Below are 17,484 nucleotides of genomic sequence, written 5' to 3'. Positions count from 1 at the left end.
AATTTATATGCTACCGCTAAATCATTTTCTTACAGTTATTCACACATAAGTACTTAACATTAAGAATATGACATACCATTAACAGTGAAAAAAATAATGTGTTCAGGCTAATTAAGCAGCACGGTAGCATCACCAGGATACCTGCATCAGCTGTTAAAAAACAGCAACAACAAATGACAGGCTTTCAGTCTGCGCTTATGAGGCTATGTTTTGAACCTTTTAAAAGGTTTCTGTACGCTGTATTTTATTTTTTTGGAGGAGAAGAAACATCAGAAGCAGTTGAGGGACCAGGGATGAGCAGGCGTTCTGCTGGATGGCTTTTTAAAATGTTTCCTCCAGAGTCATCTGCCTCATTAACACAACTTTTGTGTTAGAAGCTTCTCTTTGATTTTATAAACTGACATGATTTCTTGTTTTGTTATGAATGCAGGCTGCTCTCGTCCTTCAATAAGCCCATCACACATTTCAGCCGTGTAGTCTATAGGCGCCTCTTCTCCATTGTTAATAACATCGTCTTCACTGTCACGTTGACACTTGAAAATTTTAGAGCATTTCAGCTTTTGTATTTTTAGTTTAGGGATACTCGACCTGGCTCATCCTGTACACATTGTAAAGCTTTCAATATAGGTTACATGTGTGAATATGCCTTGGTTCCTTTCGTTTTGCTTTGTTTTCTAGTTATTTCTAGCTCTTCACCATATCTTTATTTTAGGAATGTTTGTCGTGGTTTTTTTGGACCTAAATCTCCTTTTCTTTAAAATTTCTCCTTCATAATTAGTTCTTTTCATATAATTTATACTCAACTAATTGATTTTTCTTTCCTGGTCCCCACATCTTAAACAGTATATTTGCATTGATGAAGTGCTTAATATACTGTTTTCAAACGTTTTAAAGCCACAAGACCATTTCGTCTAACAAATTTTGGATGGAAGCCCAATGTGTTATAGGAAACAAGGAACAAGCAGCCCTGCTCTGGTTGAAGTGGGACTGAGAGCAGAAGGCTACCTTTCTTTTCTTTTCTTTTTTTTTTTTTAATTTATATTTTTTCTTTTTTCTCTTTCTTTTTTTTTTTTTTTTTTTTTTGAGACAGAGTCTCACTCTGTTGCCCAGGCCAGAGTGCCGTGGCGTCAGCCTAGCTCACAGCAACCTCAAACTCCTGGGCTCAAGCAATCCTGCCTCCAGCCTCCTGAGTAGCTGGGACTACAGGCATGCGCTACCATGCCCGGCTAATTTTTTCTCTATATATTTTTAGTTGTCCAGCTAATTTCTTTCTATTTTTTAGTAGAGACAGGGTCTCGCTCTTGCTCAGGCTGGTCTTGAACTCCTGAGCTCAAACGATCCACCCGCCTCAGCCTCCCAGAGTGCTAGGTTTACAGATGTGAGCCACTGCGCCCGGCCTCTTACTTCTCTGTTGCTCCCTGTGTCCCACACACATTGCCCTCTCTGGCTTCATGGCCTATCTGCTTTGGCATGATTTTCTTCCCATTAAAATTGTTATAATTAATGTTGCATTCTAGAATTCCTCCTTTATGTAATTTTTATGTTTTTCATGTATGTTGTATTAGTCTTTATTTTATTTTTTTATTTATTTTTTTATATTTTAAGTGTTTATGTCATTCCCATGAATATTTGTTGAGCACCTGCTGTGTGTCAAACACTGCTATAAATGCTTGGAAATGGTAGGGAAGGAGATAGACACGTCCTTGCTCTCGCAAACCTACATTCTGCTGGGTGTGGAAAGGCAAATAAGTAAGCAAAAATACCAGATGGTGATACATACAAAGCATAAAATAAGGTGATTTGAAAAGAGTGATGGGGTGGGGTGTGTTAGCCGGGGTGATCAAGTGCATCTCCTTGGAGGAGATGGCCTTGACGCAGAGACACAAATAGGAAGGAGCTGGTCAGCAAATAGTGAGTGCAGAAGCTTGACTTCTTCAAGAAATGGAATGAAAGCCAGGATAGCTGGAGAATAGTGGAAATGCTTCAAAAAGAAAGTCAGGAATCAGAATAGGTAGGGACTTGGAAACAATGGTAAAAATTTTGCATTTCATTCTACCTTCATTTTCATTCTGACATTACTTCAAAAGCATTTCCCCGTACTACTACACAGTCTTTATGAATATCTTTTTCACGATTGCATGAGAATCTGTCACGGGGATTTTTCAGTTGATTTTATACCCAGTATGGATACTTAGATTTTATCAGGTTTTCATTATTGTAAGTAGCATGGAAGTGGACATTTTTGTACCCTTTTTAAAAGAATGTTTCTTGTTCAGGGTTAGCTCCTTAGGATAAGTTTCTAGGAGTGGACTTACCTATTGACAGGTTTTATTATTGAAATGGCCAAGTTAAAGGCCATAGCTGAATGTGAGGGCTAAGTGGATCTCCTTATGGATCCAAGTTCCCAACTGTAGTAATAAGTTACTGACAAAATTGGGTCCAGAACGATCTCTCCCTGCAGAGGCAGGCCCTTGCTCGTGTGTGGCGTGGAGGAGCAGTGTGGAGAATGCATGATTTATGTGGATACGCCTGCTTCTGAGAGAAGAGCAGCAGAGCTGAGCCAGAATGCCTAGTTACTCTTCCCTAGCTCACTCTGCCTCCCAGTGGCTAAAGTGAGTAAAGGTTCAGGGTAGCTGGAGCTATACTGAGTGAGTAACCGTAACTGGAAGGAAACAGGAGGGAGAAAAAAGGTTCCCAATTAACCTTTTTGAAAGGTCTTGATGTGTATTATCTGAGGCTGAATTCAAATAAACCCTTTAAAAATCTGACACAGTGAAGTATGTTCAGGCTATTTTTTTGTGATTTTTATGCATGTCTGTTTCTTATATTTGAATATGTAAATAGGATTCTTTGCAATTTTTCAATAATATAGTGACAGTGTAAGAATTGTGGGTTCTGTGTTTAATGACAAGTGTACTGAATCCTGATATACTGCTTTACTGAGTTATATTTTCAGCTTTGCAGAATATTACTATTTTTATACCCACCGTGTATGGTTTTAGTTCTGTGTATTCAACCCTTTTAGAAGTATAGGTTTTTCATTTCAATCTTTTAATTCCTGAATTGCCATGGAATTTACTGAAAATAAAACTTTTATAATGAGAGCTCTTTGTTTAACCTGATATTCTATTGTCTAAGTAAAATGTTTTTTTCTTTTTATATCATGTGTCTAAGGTGAAAATTATACTGTTAAATTAATTTCTCAGTGGCATATTAGAATAGAATGTTCTTGTTAATAATTTCTTAACATGATCATAATGAACCCAGAATAGATAATTGGAGGAGAGGAGGTTAAAACCTCCCTCTTCTACTTTGTAAGAGATAGTGAACTTTGAATCTAATTAATACTAATAATCAAGAAATCAGCATCTTTGCATCTCTGAGAAAGTGTTTACAGGTGACATCATGACTTTATCTTTTTAGTATATTTTTGCTTAATTTTACTATAATCATTTACTGATGCCCCTGAGCTACTTTTTAAGTTTATAATTTATGACAGAATTAAAACTACTTTTGCAACTGTGAGAAATCTTTGGCAAATAATACTGGATGATATAATAAAGATACTTGAAAGATGTGGGGAATGTTTTTTGTTAGTGCTATGAAATATGTCATCTAAATGGGCGATGTAACACAATTTAAAATAAGCACGTTTAGATGCTATTGTACTATTGAAGCCTGCCTGCCTCAAGTGAACCTTCCTGTACGGCATAAAACTGGGGGCTGGAACGGCCTTTGGAGACTGCATACAAAGCTCTACTCACAGGCTGAGTAAAGTACACGATTTATGGTTCTTCTGTTTTAAATGTCCCTAGAGAACATGAGATGTCCCATAATTTCCCTTGTTAAACATTTCAGTGATAAGCCAACTGGCTTTTATTAGCCTAAATTAAAAACAAATTAATTAGAAATCTCACATGTGGCTATGCCAGTCTATGTATATGGACTTTTCTTTCATTAGTAAAGAATTCTACAAGTTTTTTTCTTTTGAAAAATCACAAAAGTGAAATCTAACAAATTAATTTTCCATCCCAATGTGCCTATTCTAATAGTGGCAAAATTTCTTTTGCATTTCTGTTGACTATGGTTGCATTAGTTTTAGAGTAAGTGAATAATTAATGACAGTTGATTAATGAGATAATGACTGCATTTTGAGTGGACCTGGATGGATGGAAGAGGCCGCAGGGATTTCTGCTTTTGTGCAGTTGGCCCAGTTTTGTGCACTGAAACTCCAGGTTTTTGTGGTCATCCCTCTAATGCTCCCCTTCAAGTTGAATGCAACCTGTATGAGAGTCAGTTATTCTTTGAAACTTGAGGTGTTCTTTAGGAAGTTATTACTTCGGAGGAATGCTAAATTAGTTCTGTCATCTTTCTGCGGTAAACTTGAGAAACAGCTTGATATATGCAGAATAGAATAGCCTAGTTGTATTTGTGTGGGTCATTCATTTATTCTTTCAGTCAGTCAATAGTAATTGCACACCTGCGACGGGCCTATTATGGTGCTAGGAGCTAGGGGGTCAGTGGGAAAGAAAATATATAAAATTCCGCCTGCATGGAGAATGGGGAACAGAGAAAGCCTCTCTGAGATGATGCTATGCGAGCAAAGCCCTAACAAAGGCGAGAGAGCAAGCCGTGCAGAAATCTGGAGGGAGGGAGGAAGGACAGCAAAGGCCAAGGCTGTGGGTGGCAGCATGTCTCACACATCCACATGTTGTCACCTCTCCATGGGCAAGTAGAAAGTGAGGTCAGGGAGATGATGACAAAGGGTGGGTAAGAGCAGATCCTGTGGGACTTTGAAGGTCAGTGAGTAAGCTGGGAAGCCATTTGAGCATTTTGAACAGAGGATCGATGTGATCTGATGTTTACGTTTTTAAAGAGATCACTGTGGTAGCAATATTGACTCTAAGGTGACTAGGGTGGAGGCAGAGGACTCGGGTAGGAGGATTTATTGACAGACTGGATGGAGGGAGCTAGCAGGATTTATCGACAGACTAGATGGAGGGAGAGCGTGTGAGAAAGAGACGGAAAGAGGATGACTGCAGGTTTTGGCCTGAACAATTGGAAGGATGGGTTGTTATTTACTGAGACGGTGAAGACCTTGGTGCATATTGATCTGTTTCTTATTCACTTGCCGTGCCTGTGTGTTTTTTTCTTTTCATATTTGCTTTGAACACTGTAGCAGAGCCTCGGACCTGACATTTTTCTTTCTTTTTTTAGCTCTCTTAAATGTGGTCAATAAAATACACAAAGAGTCAAAATTTTAACTTATACAGGGTAACTTTTGGGGAAAATGAAGCATCCTTTTATAAATTATTTGATAAATAAACCTGTGAAAACAAATAACCATCACAGCACAGATCGTGCTAGTAACAAGTCTACGGTTTGAGAGATCAGAAATATAATAGAGAGACAGCAATTACATCGAGTGGAAAGGCAGGGTTTCTTCGGTTTCAGTAAAGTAACCTATAGGTGAATGTCATGACGTCAAAGCAAATCTGACATTTTCACAGAGGTGAGCGAGGTCTTGTAAATTAGTTCTTAAATGCGTTCACTCCTTTGTAACAAGCTGATTCCTTTCCTTCATTGTCCATTTTAATACATTCTACTTTTAACTCTGTAGGTAAGTGAATATAATTTGTTATTCTAGTCTACCTCAAGTAAACAGAGAAATACATAAAAAGCATCTACTATACGAGCCTAATTTATTTTTACCAATAATAGGAGAATTAATTTGGATAACCTACATAAGGAGTTACATGTGTTTTTCTAAATGTTCCTAAATTTTGTATTCACCATGCTTGCATTTTTTTGCATTTTTATTTATTGCGTACATTAGCTGAAGGTACTTAGCATGCTAAACATTGACTAAAAAGATAATATTTTTCAGTGCCCACCAAATCTTCATAAGCAAGATGGATATGCATGCAATCAAAATCAGGTATGCTGGGCTATAAATTTTAAATGGTAATTTTAAAAGGATTAGTTAGAAAGATTTTTTTCCTTTTTAATAAATGTAAATTTGAAGGGAAATTTATTCAAATAAATCATTACAGTGGGGTTCTAAGTCAGAGTTGCTTCACGTATCCCAAATGTTAAATGTATTATATTTAACCCTGATCCAAATTGAGAGAAAAGAAAAAAAAAATATTGGCTGAAGAATTAGGAATCTAATTTATTGAGTTGTGACCATCTGTCAATAATTTCAGCCTGTCTATTATGGGGAAATATGACAATTTTTTATAGTGCTTTTTTTTCTGAATCTACATTATAACCATTTACACACAAAAGAAGCTAAAAATCATTTTGATACCACCCAAAGAAATGTACCAATTTTTGTTTTCCATAAAATTTTAAATTTTAGATGATTAGTTTGGATTTTCAGTGTTGTACAGTGAGGTCTGTTCTGAGTTTTAAAATTTTAACTGTCTGTTATGCTTCTTTTAAGATGTTTGTGATTCTTACTGGTTGCTATGGAAATACTAGGATATGAAATGAAAAAACCTTAGCTAAGTCACCTAGGAGGAGATCGTGTAGTAAACATTACGGGGAAAACGAAGTGACTCCGTGCGCCTTACATGTGTGCTCCTGTCTCCAGGGTCGCTGCTACAACGGCGAGTGCAAGACTAGGGACAACCAGTGTCAGTACATCTGGGGAACAAGTAGGTCGCATCTTCCTGCTTGATGGTCACACATACAGTTTTCTCTTAATATTGTTCTTCTCTGCCGGTCTCGCTGAAAGAGATGCACAGCTTCGAGCGATGTTAAAAAAAAAAAAAAAAAAAATCTGAAAAGGATGAGAGAACTGTGAATCTGAGCCACAAAAGCTTTAGAAAACAACTGCCTCAGTAGGGGGTTTGCTCTTAGAACCGAACAGTGTCCTTCAATGGCCGTGGCTCTCAGGCAACGGATGCCGTACTCGCTTGCAACAATTAGGCTGAGTGCAGCGGTCATATTCATTATCCAGCCAATTGTGTGGTTTACTCTGTAGCTTGTATTTAACATTAAGGCCCCCACCCCTCCCCACTAACACATACTGGTTAGCTTTCTGGTTTTTATCCTAGGAAAGTACCAGAATTATTTTTTTCAATTCTATCGCTTACTATCTCAGTTCAAAGTGAAGAAATGCAGATGCTTCCTAAGGAGCAGACAGGTACACGGTTATGGTTCTCATGACATTCCCCAAACGTTAATATACCTGTTGTCTTCCTGACACGTACAGCGCCTCTCCAGCGAACATCAGTTCAGGAGGGCCAGACTGGAAGAACAAGAAGTTCTTGGAATTTTACCAGCCTTGCTGGCTGAGGCCAGGCCACCCAAAGGAAAAGAAAGCGCACAAAAGGAGAACAGGGGCCCCCTGGCACGAGTGATTTCAGAGTTTGGCAAATATCATTTATCTAAAAGATTTACATTCAGTGCTTCAGCTTTGACAGAGGAAACATATAAGAGACATATTTGTTTTTTAAAAGGTTTAGATATCAAAACCCAGGTGCCAATATCAAATCTCAATGGTTTACAACTTTATAATTAATCTCCTAAAATTAGTATAAAACAGGATTAAGAATGTTTACTCATTTTCTGTGTGTCACTTCACTCATTCCTGCTGGGAATTATTGCCACGTCCCAGCCTCAAACCCACCAACAAGAATTGGAAAGAACTTCGTTTCTCAGGTTAAAAACAGTGTTATGTTGGAGCTTTGTTTGTGTTAGCATAAAGAGCCCATTGTTAAATTGCTAGGAATTTTACAAGCCAGCGGACATCACAGTGATAGCTGGAAATCAGCCGTGGAGTATTTACTCCATGGAAACTAGCAAATGCTACCAATCAGGATTTTTTTTTTTTTTTTCTTTTCCTGGAGAACTAGTTGTTAAACATTTACTGGCACACAAGTCATGGATAACAGAGAGAATTAAAATTAATTTTCTTCTCTTGTCCATCTTCAAAAGAGGCCGCAGGGTCTGACAAGTTCTGCTATGAAAAGCTGAATACCGAAGGCACGGAGAAGGGAAACTGCGGGAAGGACGGAGACCGGTGGATCCAGTGCAGCAAACAGTGAGTGGCTCTCTCTGGCCGCATCATGCCTGGACGTGGAAGCCTGTGCAAATGCAAAATGAGCACAAAACAAATGTTACTGGCTTTTTCTATAAATGTTCAATTATTCAAAAATTTAAAGTATATATTTTAAAAATACATTAGTATACCTAGAGGCAAATGGCTGTGGATTAAACTGTTGCTATGCTACAGACTCACGCTGTTTCTGTAAAAGTCAGAAAATTCCCACGTGCTGTATTTCACTGGATTCTTGTTCTGAAAAGATACTTTGCCAAAGTATTGCAAATTAGTGTTAGGTTTTAATTTTCCACTTTTGCTAGAACATATGGCTTATGAATATAGTAGTATACACAGAGTTTAAGAGGCAAAATATATGGAATGTATATATTTTGGGGACCATTCAAAGTGAAATGATAATATATTTTTGATCATTTCACAAGTATGATTTAATCAGACTCATCATATCCATACCATTTGATTTAATCAGACTTATAATATCTATACCAGAGATTTTTTTTTTTGCCCTTCTAAAAAGAATCTAGTTAATGGATATTGAAGGTATCTTTCCTCAGGAAGTGAGATACTTTCAGAGCATGCTGATGATATTTCCCTTTGATTAGTTGAGGAAAGTTAGAATTCTGATTTAATAGGTTATTAAAGTTAAGTCAATGATTTGGATCTATGGAATCATTAAGTTATAGGCCAAAGGTCCTCCAATTTTCTTTCCGTAGCAGTGAAGATTTTTCTCCCAATGTTGAAGCAGAGCAAGAATTTAAGGGCAAGTTTATTTCTTTGCTCAGTGATCTCTGTGTTGTACTTTATGAAACTTGGCCATTCCAAGTCTTTGATAGTGGGTGACGCCTCAGCAGGCAACAAATCTTTGGCTATGATTTCTTTAACATTCAACCAAAATAATAGAGAACAGAGCTTCCCATCTGCTGTTTCATGAGTGAGGTACAGATGTTCGGAGATGTTGATCCTCCATCCTTAAGGTGCCAGGAAATAGGAAGAAAGGAAAGGGACCTGAAGTAGTCAAAACCCATAGGGTTAGACACTTCTGAATTTGATTAGCTTCATTCATTGACTCCATGTCCTAGACAAATCTGATCATTTCTCTGGGTCTCTGTGCCTTCAAAACATTTGGGAGCCATTGGATTATTGTAAAAGATCACGGTTTTAATTTGTATTTCCCCAGATTACAAATGGAATTTAGCACATTTTCATACATTTATTGGACTTGGATTTCCTTTTTTGTGATGTGCCACACACATTTTTTAGGAGTCGTTGTTTATTTAACAGATAGACTGGAGCTAGATGCCCTCCTGGTGGGTGAGTCATTCAACAATGTCACCCAGGACCCAGACGATTTCTTACCCCTCTGCTCTGGAATCCTTAGCATGTTGAGGTTTTGTCCTTATGCTTGTGAACTCAGGATTGTGAGGTAGATACAAAAGCTACACAATCAAAGGTGGGAAGTAGGAGTGGGAGCAAAAGGCCTGCCTTCTGTCAATCTCTAATCTTTTATCCAGAAAGCAAAATCCCGCCAGCATTCCCTAGCTGGCTTTTCCTCATATCTTTACAGCCCAGGGGCCACTTTTAACTCTAGGAAGGTAGGGAGGGGGGATGTATAGGAGAGTGGGTTGGGAGTGTCATGACCAGCTTAGACAATCGTTAGGATCCATCTTTCAGGGCTGGACACTTTGTTGCCCCAAACAAAACTGTGATCTTCTTAGTAAGGAAAGAGGGGGTTATAGCCAACCAAGGGTATCTAAACAAGTGATTTTGTTTAGAAGAGAAGAGATATTTAAAAATTTTGAATATATGAGGACTGAATAGTTTTGATTTTTTTTAACTTGATTGTTTTTTTTTTTTTCTTTCACATGTTCAGTGATGTATTCTGTGGATTTTTACTCTGCACCAATCTTACTCGAGCGCCACGTATTGGTCAACTTCAGGGTGAGATCATCCCAACTTCCTTCTACCATCAAGGCCGGGTGATCGACTGCAGGTAACATATTAAATGTTGGAAAACCTAATAAAGCATGAGAATTACAAATTTTGAAAAAACCAAAAATCAATGATTTTTTTAGTTCTGACAAGAGAAAAGTTGACTTAGATTTTTATTATCACCTTTCATGTGGAGAGCCAATTAACAAGCATAGTTGTATATTGCTTTGAAAATTACATTTGCTCAAAATTTTACTAGTTATTAGTAATGAGGCATTCTTTGTAATCATAATCTTTAGAGTAGAATTACAGTATTTATTTTAACCTGTAAAGTTTTTGAGCATTGAAATATGACATGCTTTGAACACTGTGTGTTTTATTTTATGACCTCCCCACCCTCCCAAGATAAGAGTTCAAAGTATACTTTATGGGCTGGGCACGATGACTCACGCCTGTAATCCTAGCACTCTGGGAGGCCGAGGCGGGAGGATCATTCGAGGTCAGGAGTTCGAGACCAGCCTGAGCAAGAGCGAGACCCCGTCTCTACTAAAAATAGAAAGAAATGATATGGACAACTAAAAATACATATATAGAAAAAAAGTTAGCTGGGCATGGTGGCACATGTGTAGTCCCAGCTACTCGGGAGGCTGAGGCAGAAGGATTGCTGTTTGCTAGGCTGACGCCACGGCACTCTAGCCTGGGCAACACGTGAGACTCTACCTCAAAAAAAAACAAAACAAACCAAAAAAACCCCCAAAAAACTATACTTTATGTAGCATGTGTCTGGTTTAGAAGATGGTTTAGCAAATATCCAATCACATATAAAAAATATTTATTAAAATGTTTATAGCTATAAGCAAACATTTGTATCCACTTGTCTGTGAGTGCCATGCAAGTAGGTATGATGCTTATTGTTTTTAGCCAGGGAGATATATTATATTCCAAATTAGGATTTTTCCCTTCAAAGTAGTCATAATTCTCAGATAGTGTTTCCTTACTCACTGATATGGGTGCTGCCCAAAACACTTTTGGGATTCCCCCTACAGAATTACCTTTGGCACCTGCAAACTTTTATTTTTAGTATCCTTAGGATACCAAATCTCCACTTTATGTGACAGAATTATCCAAAAGTAATTTTGAACACATTTTAGTAAATTGATTGGGTACTAAATTGGGTAACGTGCTGTCTTGGTCAAATGGTTGCTGCTTTTCTGTCTTTTAAATGACTCTGAAGGCAATTCTAACAGGGTTTTAGACTATAACATCCTTCCTGGAATAAATTTGTAATCTTCCAAGCTAATTACTTTGATATACACAAGCTTTCTTCAAATGTACATGTTTTTACATTTCTTTAGATACAATAGACTTGTTAAATTATATTGTATGCTAAACTAGCATGTTTGTAAAATATCCATCAAGGTCTTCTATTATTAATTACAGCATTATCATTCAAGTTCAAGTTATTTCTAACTTTGAAATTTTAGAAGTATAAGTTATGCACCGAAGTGCATGAGAAGATATTCCAGTCAATGATGGACTGCACATAGGACAGTGGTCTCATAAGATTATAACACTGTATTTTTTACTGTACCATTTCTATGTTTAGATGCACAAATACTTACCATTGTGTTACAATTGCCTACAATATTCAGTACAGTCACCTGCTATACAGGTTTGTAGCCTAGGAGCAATGGGCTATAGTGTGTCGTAGGCTATATTATCTGGGTTTGTGTAAGTAAACACTATGATGTTCATACAACAATGGAATCACCTAATGACACATTTCTTAGAACTTAACCAGTCATTAAGTGAGACATGACTGTAAATATCAATAGAAAAGAACTGGTGTATTTATTTTTTTCAATCATCGATAATCAAATCCTCTGAAATAATAATAACAATTTTCATTTGTTGTTTTCCCGATATCTGCTTTTTTCTCCCATGCCATATCTGAAAGCCTCGGAGAGCTAATGATATATTTGCTTCTGTTTTCTCATGCAAACACCTCCTCCCCTATTCTTAATGTTGGGTCTTCAAAACAAGTGAAGATTTAGAATACACTTCATGCAAATGACATTTTTTTGCAGATGATGTGCAGTGTAATAATGAAAATGAAAGATAGTTTCTTTTTCATGCTCTTTCATTAAAGGGAGGTGGGGAAGGGGGAAGAAGAAGAGAAGAATGGGAAAATGCTAGGAGAAACCCATGTCCACTGACAATCTCTTCAGTTTCATGAAGAGCAAGCCTCGCTTGTGTTGACATTATATTTCTAAGTGTGGGTGCTAATGGTTCTGTGGATATTTTTCTCCTTTTAGTGGTGCTCATGTAGTTTTAGATGATGATACAGATGTGGGCTATGTAGAAGATGGAACACCATGTGGTCCGTCCATGATGTGTTTAGATCGGAAGTGCCTACAGATTCAAGCCCTAAACATGAGCAGCTGCCCACTCGATTCCAAGGGTAAAGTCTGTTCAGGCCACGGGGTAAGTAGGTATCACTGTTCCAGCTTGAACCTTCGTTGTCTGGCATCCTCAAAGTTCTCGGTGGTTAGACTTCCAGTTCAGCCATTCTCCTATTGTGGCTATTTTTTTTTTTTATTTACTGATAAGAAATTATTTATTTTAATTTCAGGCCTTCAAAAAGGATTTCACTGGAGAATATTGACTAATTTTAAAATATCTAGCAAAAAAAATCACATAGTCTTTTTTTATTTTTTTATTTTTTATTTATTTATTTATTTTTTGTTTGTTTGTTTTTCAGCTCATTATGGGGGTACAAAAGATCAGGCTAGGCATGGGCAATGTGGCTATTTTTAATACTGATTGTGATTATTTTCTTCATACCCTTATCTGCTAAGAATAAACCGTGTGTTAATATGGTTTCATTTTTGTTATTTCTTTTATCACTGGCTATTTGTATTCACTACATTCTCCCAATAAAACCTGACATCCGTATTAGTCAAGGTTCTCTAGAGAATAGAACCAATTGGAGATCTTTCTATCTCTCTAGATATAGATATATATATGTAAAAGGAGATCTATGATGAGGAATTGGCCCATGTGATGATGGAGGTTAAGTCCTACAGTCTGCTGTCAGTGAGATGGAGACCCAGGAAAGCCAATGGTGTAATTCAGTCTGAGTCCAAAGTCTTGAGAACTGGCAGAGTTGATGAAAATCTTAGTCCCAGGGCTGGGTAAAATGAGATGAAGTGTCCCAGCTCAAGCAGTGAGGCAGAAAAAAAAGGGGGCAAATTCCTCCTTTCTCTTTCTTTTTGTTCTCTTCAGGCCCTCAATGGGTTGGATGATACATACCCACATTGAGGAGGGGAGTCTACTTTATGGAGTCCCCTAATTCAAATGCCCATCTTGTCTGGAAACACCCTCACAGACACATCCAGAAATAATGTTTAATCTGGGCCCAGTCAAGTTGACACATAAAATGAACTATCGCAACATCTAAAGTGTTAGAAGAAAATTGATAAAATTCCTATAGGAACTGTAGACCCCATGTGACTATTTTGTACAATTCAAAACAACCTAAACCGTCTCAGTCATTCACTTTCAGCTACTCAGTATTCATACTGAGTACGTGCAATCTAGTCTAGATTGCGCTAGACTTGAGCTTGGATCACTGATATAATTCACATGCTTAGAGTTGTACAGTTGTGCTTGGACCATTGTCAGCCGAAGAGAAGATGCTGTCCCTCTTCATACTTGCACATGCCCATAATTCTGTGAACAGAATGTTTGGGCAAGTTGCCCTTACTGCAAACCTAGGCTTCCTATCCAAAACCAAATTTTAGTAATTATTTAAATTGGGCTTAGCAAAAAAGATAGTCTTTCAAAATTTATATAGACTTCAGAAGTGGAAAAAAGATATGTGAAGAAACAGAGCACTAATATGAAAGAGAAATGCTAGAATGAAGGTAATAATAATCCAAAATAGACAGGCAGGCAGATGGCATGGAGTAGGACAAGGTGGAAGGCCCCTGAAGCTTGGTGCCCAATGATAATCTAGAGTTTTGGTTTTGGTTGAACCATAGGCTCACAGGAGCCAGTATAGCTTAGTGATGGAGAGCATGGGTTTGGGGGTGAGAAAGAATCCTGGGTTTGTGTCCTGGCTCTGCTTCTTGCCATCCCAGTAACTCTGGGCAAGTCACTTAACCTCTCTCAGCCATCAGGGTGCTGGTGTGAGGATTACGTGGGATGCTTTGCATAAAGCACTTAACGCAGATACCTGGCACACAGCAAGTAATCAGTAATTGCCGCATTAAAGTAAAATCCCTGGGCAGCCTTTTTAGTTATTTCAGTTATTGCTCTGAAAATATAATACTTAATGCATAAAAGGGCCCTGACTTCTTTCCCACTACCACTCCCACTTTTTTATCTGTTGGAAAAAAAAGGCCAAGTTCAGCCTTGTTAATCATAGTCCTGGAATTATAACATTTAAGAATAAAAAGCTTTGGCCAGGTGCAGTGGCTCACGCCTGTAATCCTAGCTCTCTGGGAGGCCTAGGCGGGCGGATCGTTTGAGCTCAGGAGTTCGAGACCAGCCTGAGCAAGAGGGAGACCCGTCTCTGCTAAAAAATAGAAAGAAATTAGCTGGACAACTAAAAATATATATAGAAAAAATTAGCCGGGCACGGTGGCACATGCCTGTAGTCCAGGATTGCTTGAGGTTGCTGTGAGCTAGGCAGATGCCACGGCACTCTAGCCCAGGCAACAGAGTGAGACTCTTGTCTCAAAAAAAAAAAAAGAATAAAAAGCTTCTAAGTTTGATTTTATCATCCCTAAAAATCTATCTCTGGAATGTATTTCACAGGGAGGTAAGGGCTCAGGTATTTGTTTTTTTAATCTAAAGTCCCAGTCCATTCCAGCATGCTGCGTGGTGCCCAGAGAAAGAGAGAGGAGATACGAGATCACTCTGAGCTCTTCAGCCTGGCTGACTGAGAAAAGGAGGAACCACGGATTGGGAGGGAAGGCAGGAGGGATGCTTGTTTGGTAGGGGAAGCACCAACAAATGAGTTTGGTGTTGGACACAGTGAGGGAATGCAGTGCGTTGGTGATTTATGTTCCTGGTCTTTTATCTCTGGCAGTGCCTCTTGAGCCCAATATTTATGGTATTAAGCATATATGCTTTTAAAGTATGTTTCTAGAAACAGCTACTTCTGAAAAAAACTACCTTGTTAGACATTTGTGTACTTAAATAACATTAACACGAATAATTCATATTTAAGAATTTTCTTCTTTATTTTTCTGTAATTAATGGAAAGAATCATACAACAATTGATTATGTATTATTTCCCCTTGCCTAGTGCTCAAAACAGTGGGAAACTTTTAAAAAAATTTAAAACGTTTTCAAAGCTTCCTCCCTGTCCCTGTGTCTTCTTCTACGTGTATTGTCATCATCCTGCAAAGCACAGTGAAAATGCCCCGTCGCTGTTCTTTTTTCTTCACAGGTGTGTAGCAATGAAGCCACCTGCATCTGTGATTTCACCTGGGCAGGGACAGATTGCAGTATCCGGGATCCAGTTAGGAACCCTCACCCCCCCAAGGATGAAGGACCCAAGGGTTTGTGTGATTTCAGTTTCAGTTCATTGCATATTGAATTCATTGGCACCGCTCCAGTGCACCAGTATAGCACTTTAATAGATTTGAGAGGAGACACATAAGAGTATCTCTTTTTACCATTAAAATGTATAATTCATGTTATAGCAGAATTAAGGATTCTGTATAGATCATATTTTAAAAATGTGTTTGAATTACTTCTCAGTCTAGAACTAAGATTAAGAAAAAGTAAATATACTAATTTCCTTTAATATAGTTTTTTTTTCTCCTTTAAACATCATTCTTTTTCTATACTCACAAATGCTAATTATAGTTTGTCTAAGGCACTATACCCGTTTTCTAATGGACAAAATCTTTTTTGGCTGACTTGAGATTCTGGTCATTTCTCAATATTTGAATCCCTCAGAGGGAACTTGTAGCCTTCTAAGCTCTTTTTAAATACCCTTTTGATTAGGAAGGAGTTGGAATTTTTCACAGAACTTTAATTCTTCAAAGAAAATATGAAAGATCTGGACCTTTGTTTTAATCAGTCATTAAGAGGAGAGACATTGGAATTTTAGAATTATTAATAGAAGGAATCTCAGTGGCCACCTACGACCACCCTCCGATTTTGCAGATGAAAATGCCCAGGCCCTAAGTTCAGGTGACATCCTATCCAGGGAATGAGAGACACGGCTAGGACCAGGGTCCAAGGGCCTGATCTCAGACTCATGCTCTCTTCTAGTACATCATCTTATAATGTAGTATATGGCAATCATTTTCTTATTATTCTTCCCATTCCCAACTCCTCAGATGATTCTCAAAGATCTAGAAAAGCCATCAGTCACAATAAGCTTACTACAGCATCAGTAGCATGTACCTGAAAAACTAAAAAAACACTAAAACAAATTTTGATATATAGCAATGACATAGTACATCAGATTCTTTTTCATGGTACTGCTAACAGTATTTTATAAGTAACTACCATGCTTTTCTCCTCCAAGTAGGAAAACACATACAGGAATAGTACCATTTTGATCAGCTTAGTTTTGGATGAAAGTTCATTTAAACTCACTGCATATCAGTACAGTCCATATGGGAAAATATGACTTGAAAAGCAGATGAGACTGTATAGTCTTCAATTCCTGAAGAGATTTAGGTGCATGTGAATTGCTCAGTAATAGCGGGTGTGTTAAAACACATTTTATACATTCACTTAATGTGGCCCTGATATTAAGATTCTATAAGGATCACAGTCTATTTTTGTTTTCCTCCTCCTATTTCTGAAAGGGAATATATTCCACTTTTATACTTAGGCTTTTGTTACTTTAAAACTGGAACAAAAAAGTCTGGGATCCACCATCTGAAGTTAGATTTAGAGAAGATTTAGGCTCTGATGACAGAAGCAGAGGTCCATTCTTTCCATATTTTCTCTCCATAGCATGTTTGTGATTTTTAGAAAAAAAAATTTAGATGCTTTTTCCTCAAGTGATGTATATAAAGATGCCTGAACAGCTGAGCAGAGCTGAATTTACCTAGACTGTACCCTTTGTTTAGGAAGGGATTATTAATTCTTGTTCTATTTTCCATTCCTTCACCCACCCATCCCTAGAAAAATTATTTGGAGGCATAAACAGCTACATTCTAGGGAAAAGGGTGTTCACAGCTGCCTTTGTTTTATTTTGTTCTGTTTCTCTGTTCTATACTATCTTTTTTAAAAAAAAGAATTTTTCAGTCATTCAAGTAATACCTGTTTATTAAAGAAAATTTTGAAAATACAGAAAAGATTACAAAGTAAAAATCACCCTTAATCCCATGACTCAGAGATAATCAATATGAGAAATCAATATGAGCATTGATTACCTCTGAGTTGCATGTTTTCTTTTTTCATTCTTAATGGAGACAATGGACTCATTAAAGTAAAGGTACCCATTGGCTCTA

The 17,484-nt window shown here is 37.6% G+C and overlaps 1 protein-coding gene across 2 annotated transcripts in view; it reads left to right on the top strand.

Annotated features, from left to right (window-relative positions):
- ADAM23 (ADAM metallopeptidase domain 23) overlaps positions 1-17,484 on the top strand; it is a 153,720-nt gene that overhangs the window by 116,074 nt on the left and 20,162 nt on the right. For both annotated transcript variants that reach the window (XM_069467886.1, XM_069467894.1), the window contains exons 19-24: positions 5,888-5,938; positions 6,596-6,659; positions 7,945-8,050; positions 9,939-10,058; positions 12,313-12,481; positions 15,456-15,567. In XM_069467886.1, coding sequence (XP_069323987.1) covers positions 5,888-5,938; positions 6,596-6,659; positions 7,945-8,050; positions 9,939-10,058; positions 12,313-12,481; positions 15,456-15,567 — 622 coding nt within the window. The remainder of the gene's footprint in view (positions 1-5,887; positions 5,939-6,595; positions 6,660-7,944; positions 8,051-9,938; positions 10,059-12,312; positions 12,482-15,455; positions 15,568-17,484) is intronic.

The sequence above is a fragment of the Eulemur rufifrons genome, chromosome 1 (genome assembly GCF_041146395.1).
Source record: "Eulemur rufifrons isolate Redbay chromosome 1, OSU_ERuf_1, whole genome shotgun sequence".
Classification (NCBI taxonomy): Eukaryota; Metazoa; Chordata; class Mammalia; order Primates; family Lemuridae; genus Eulemur; species Eulemur rufifrons.
This window is presented reverse-complemented; position numbering and strand designations above follow the sequence as displayed.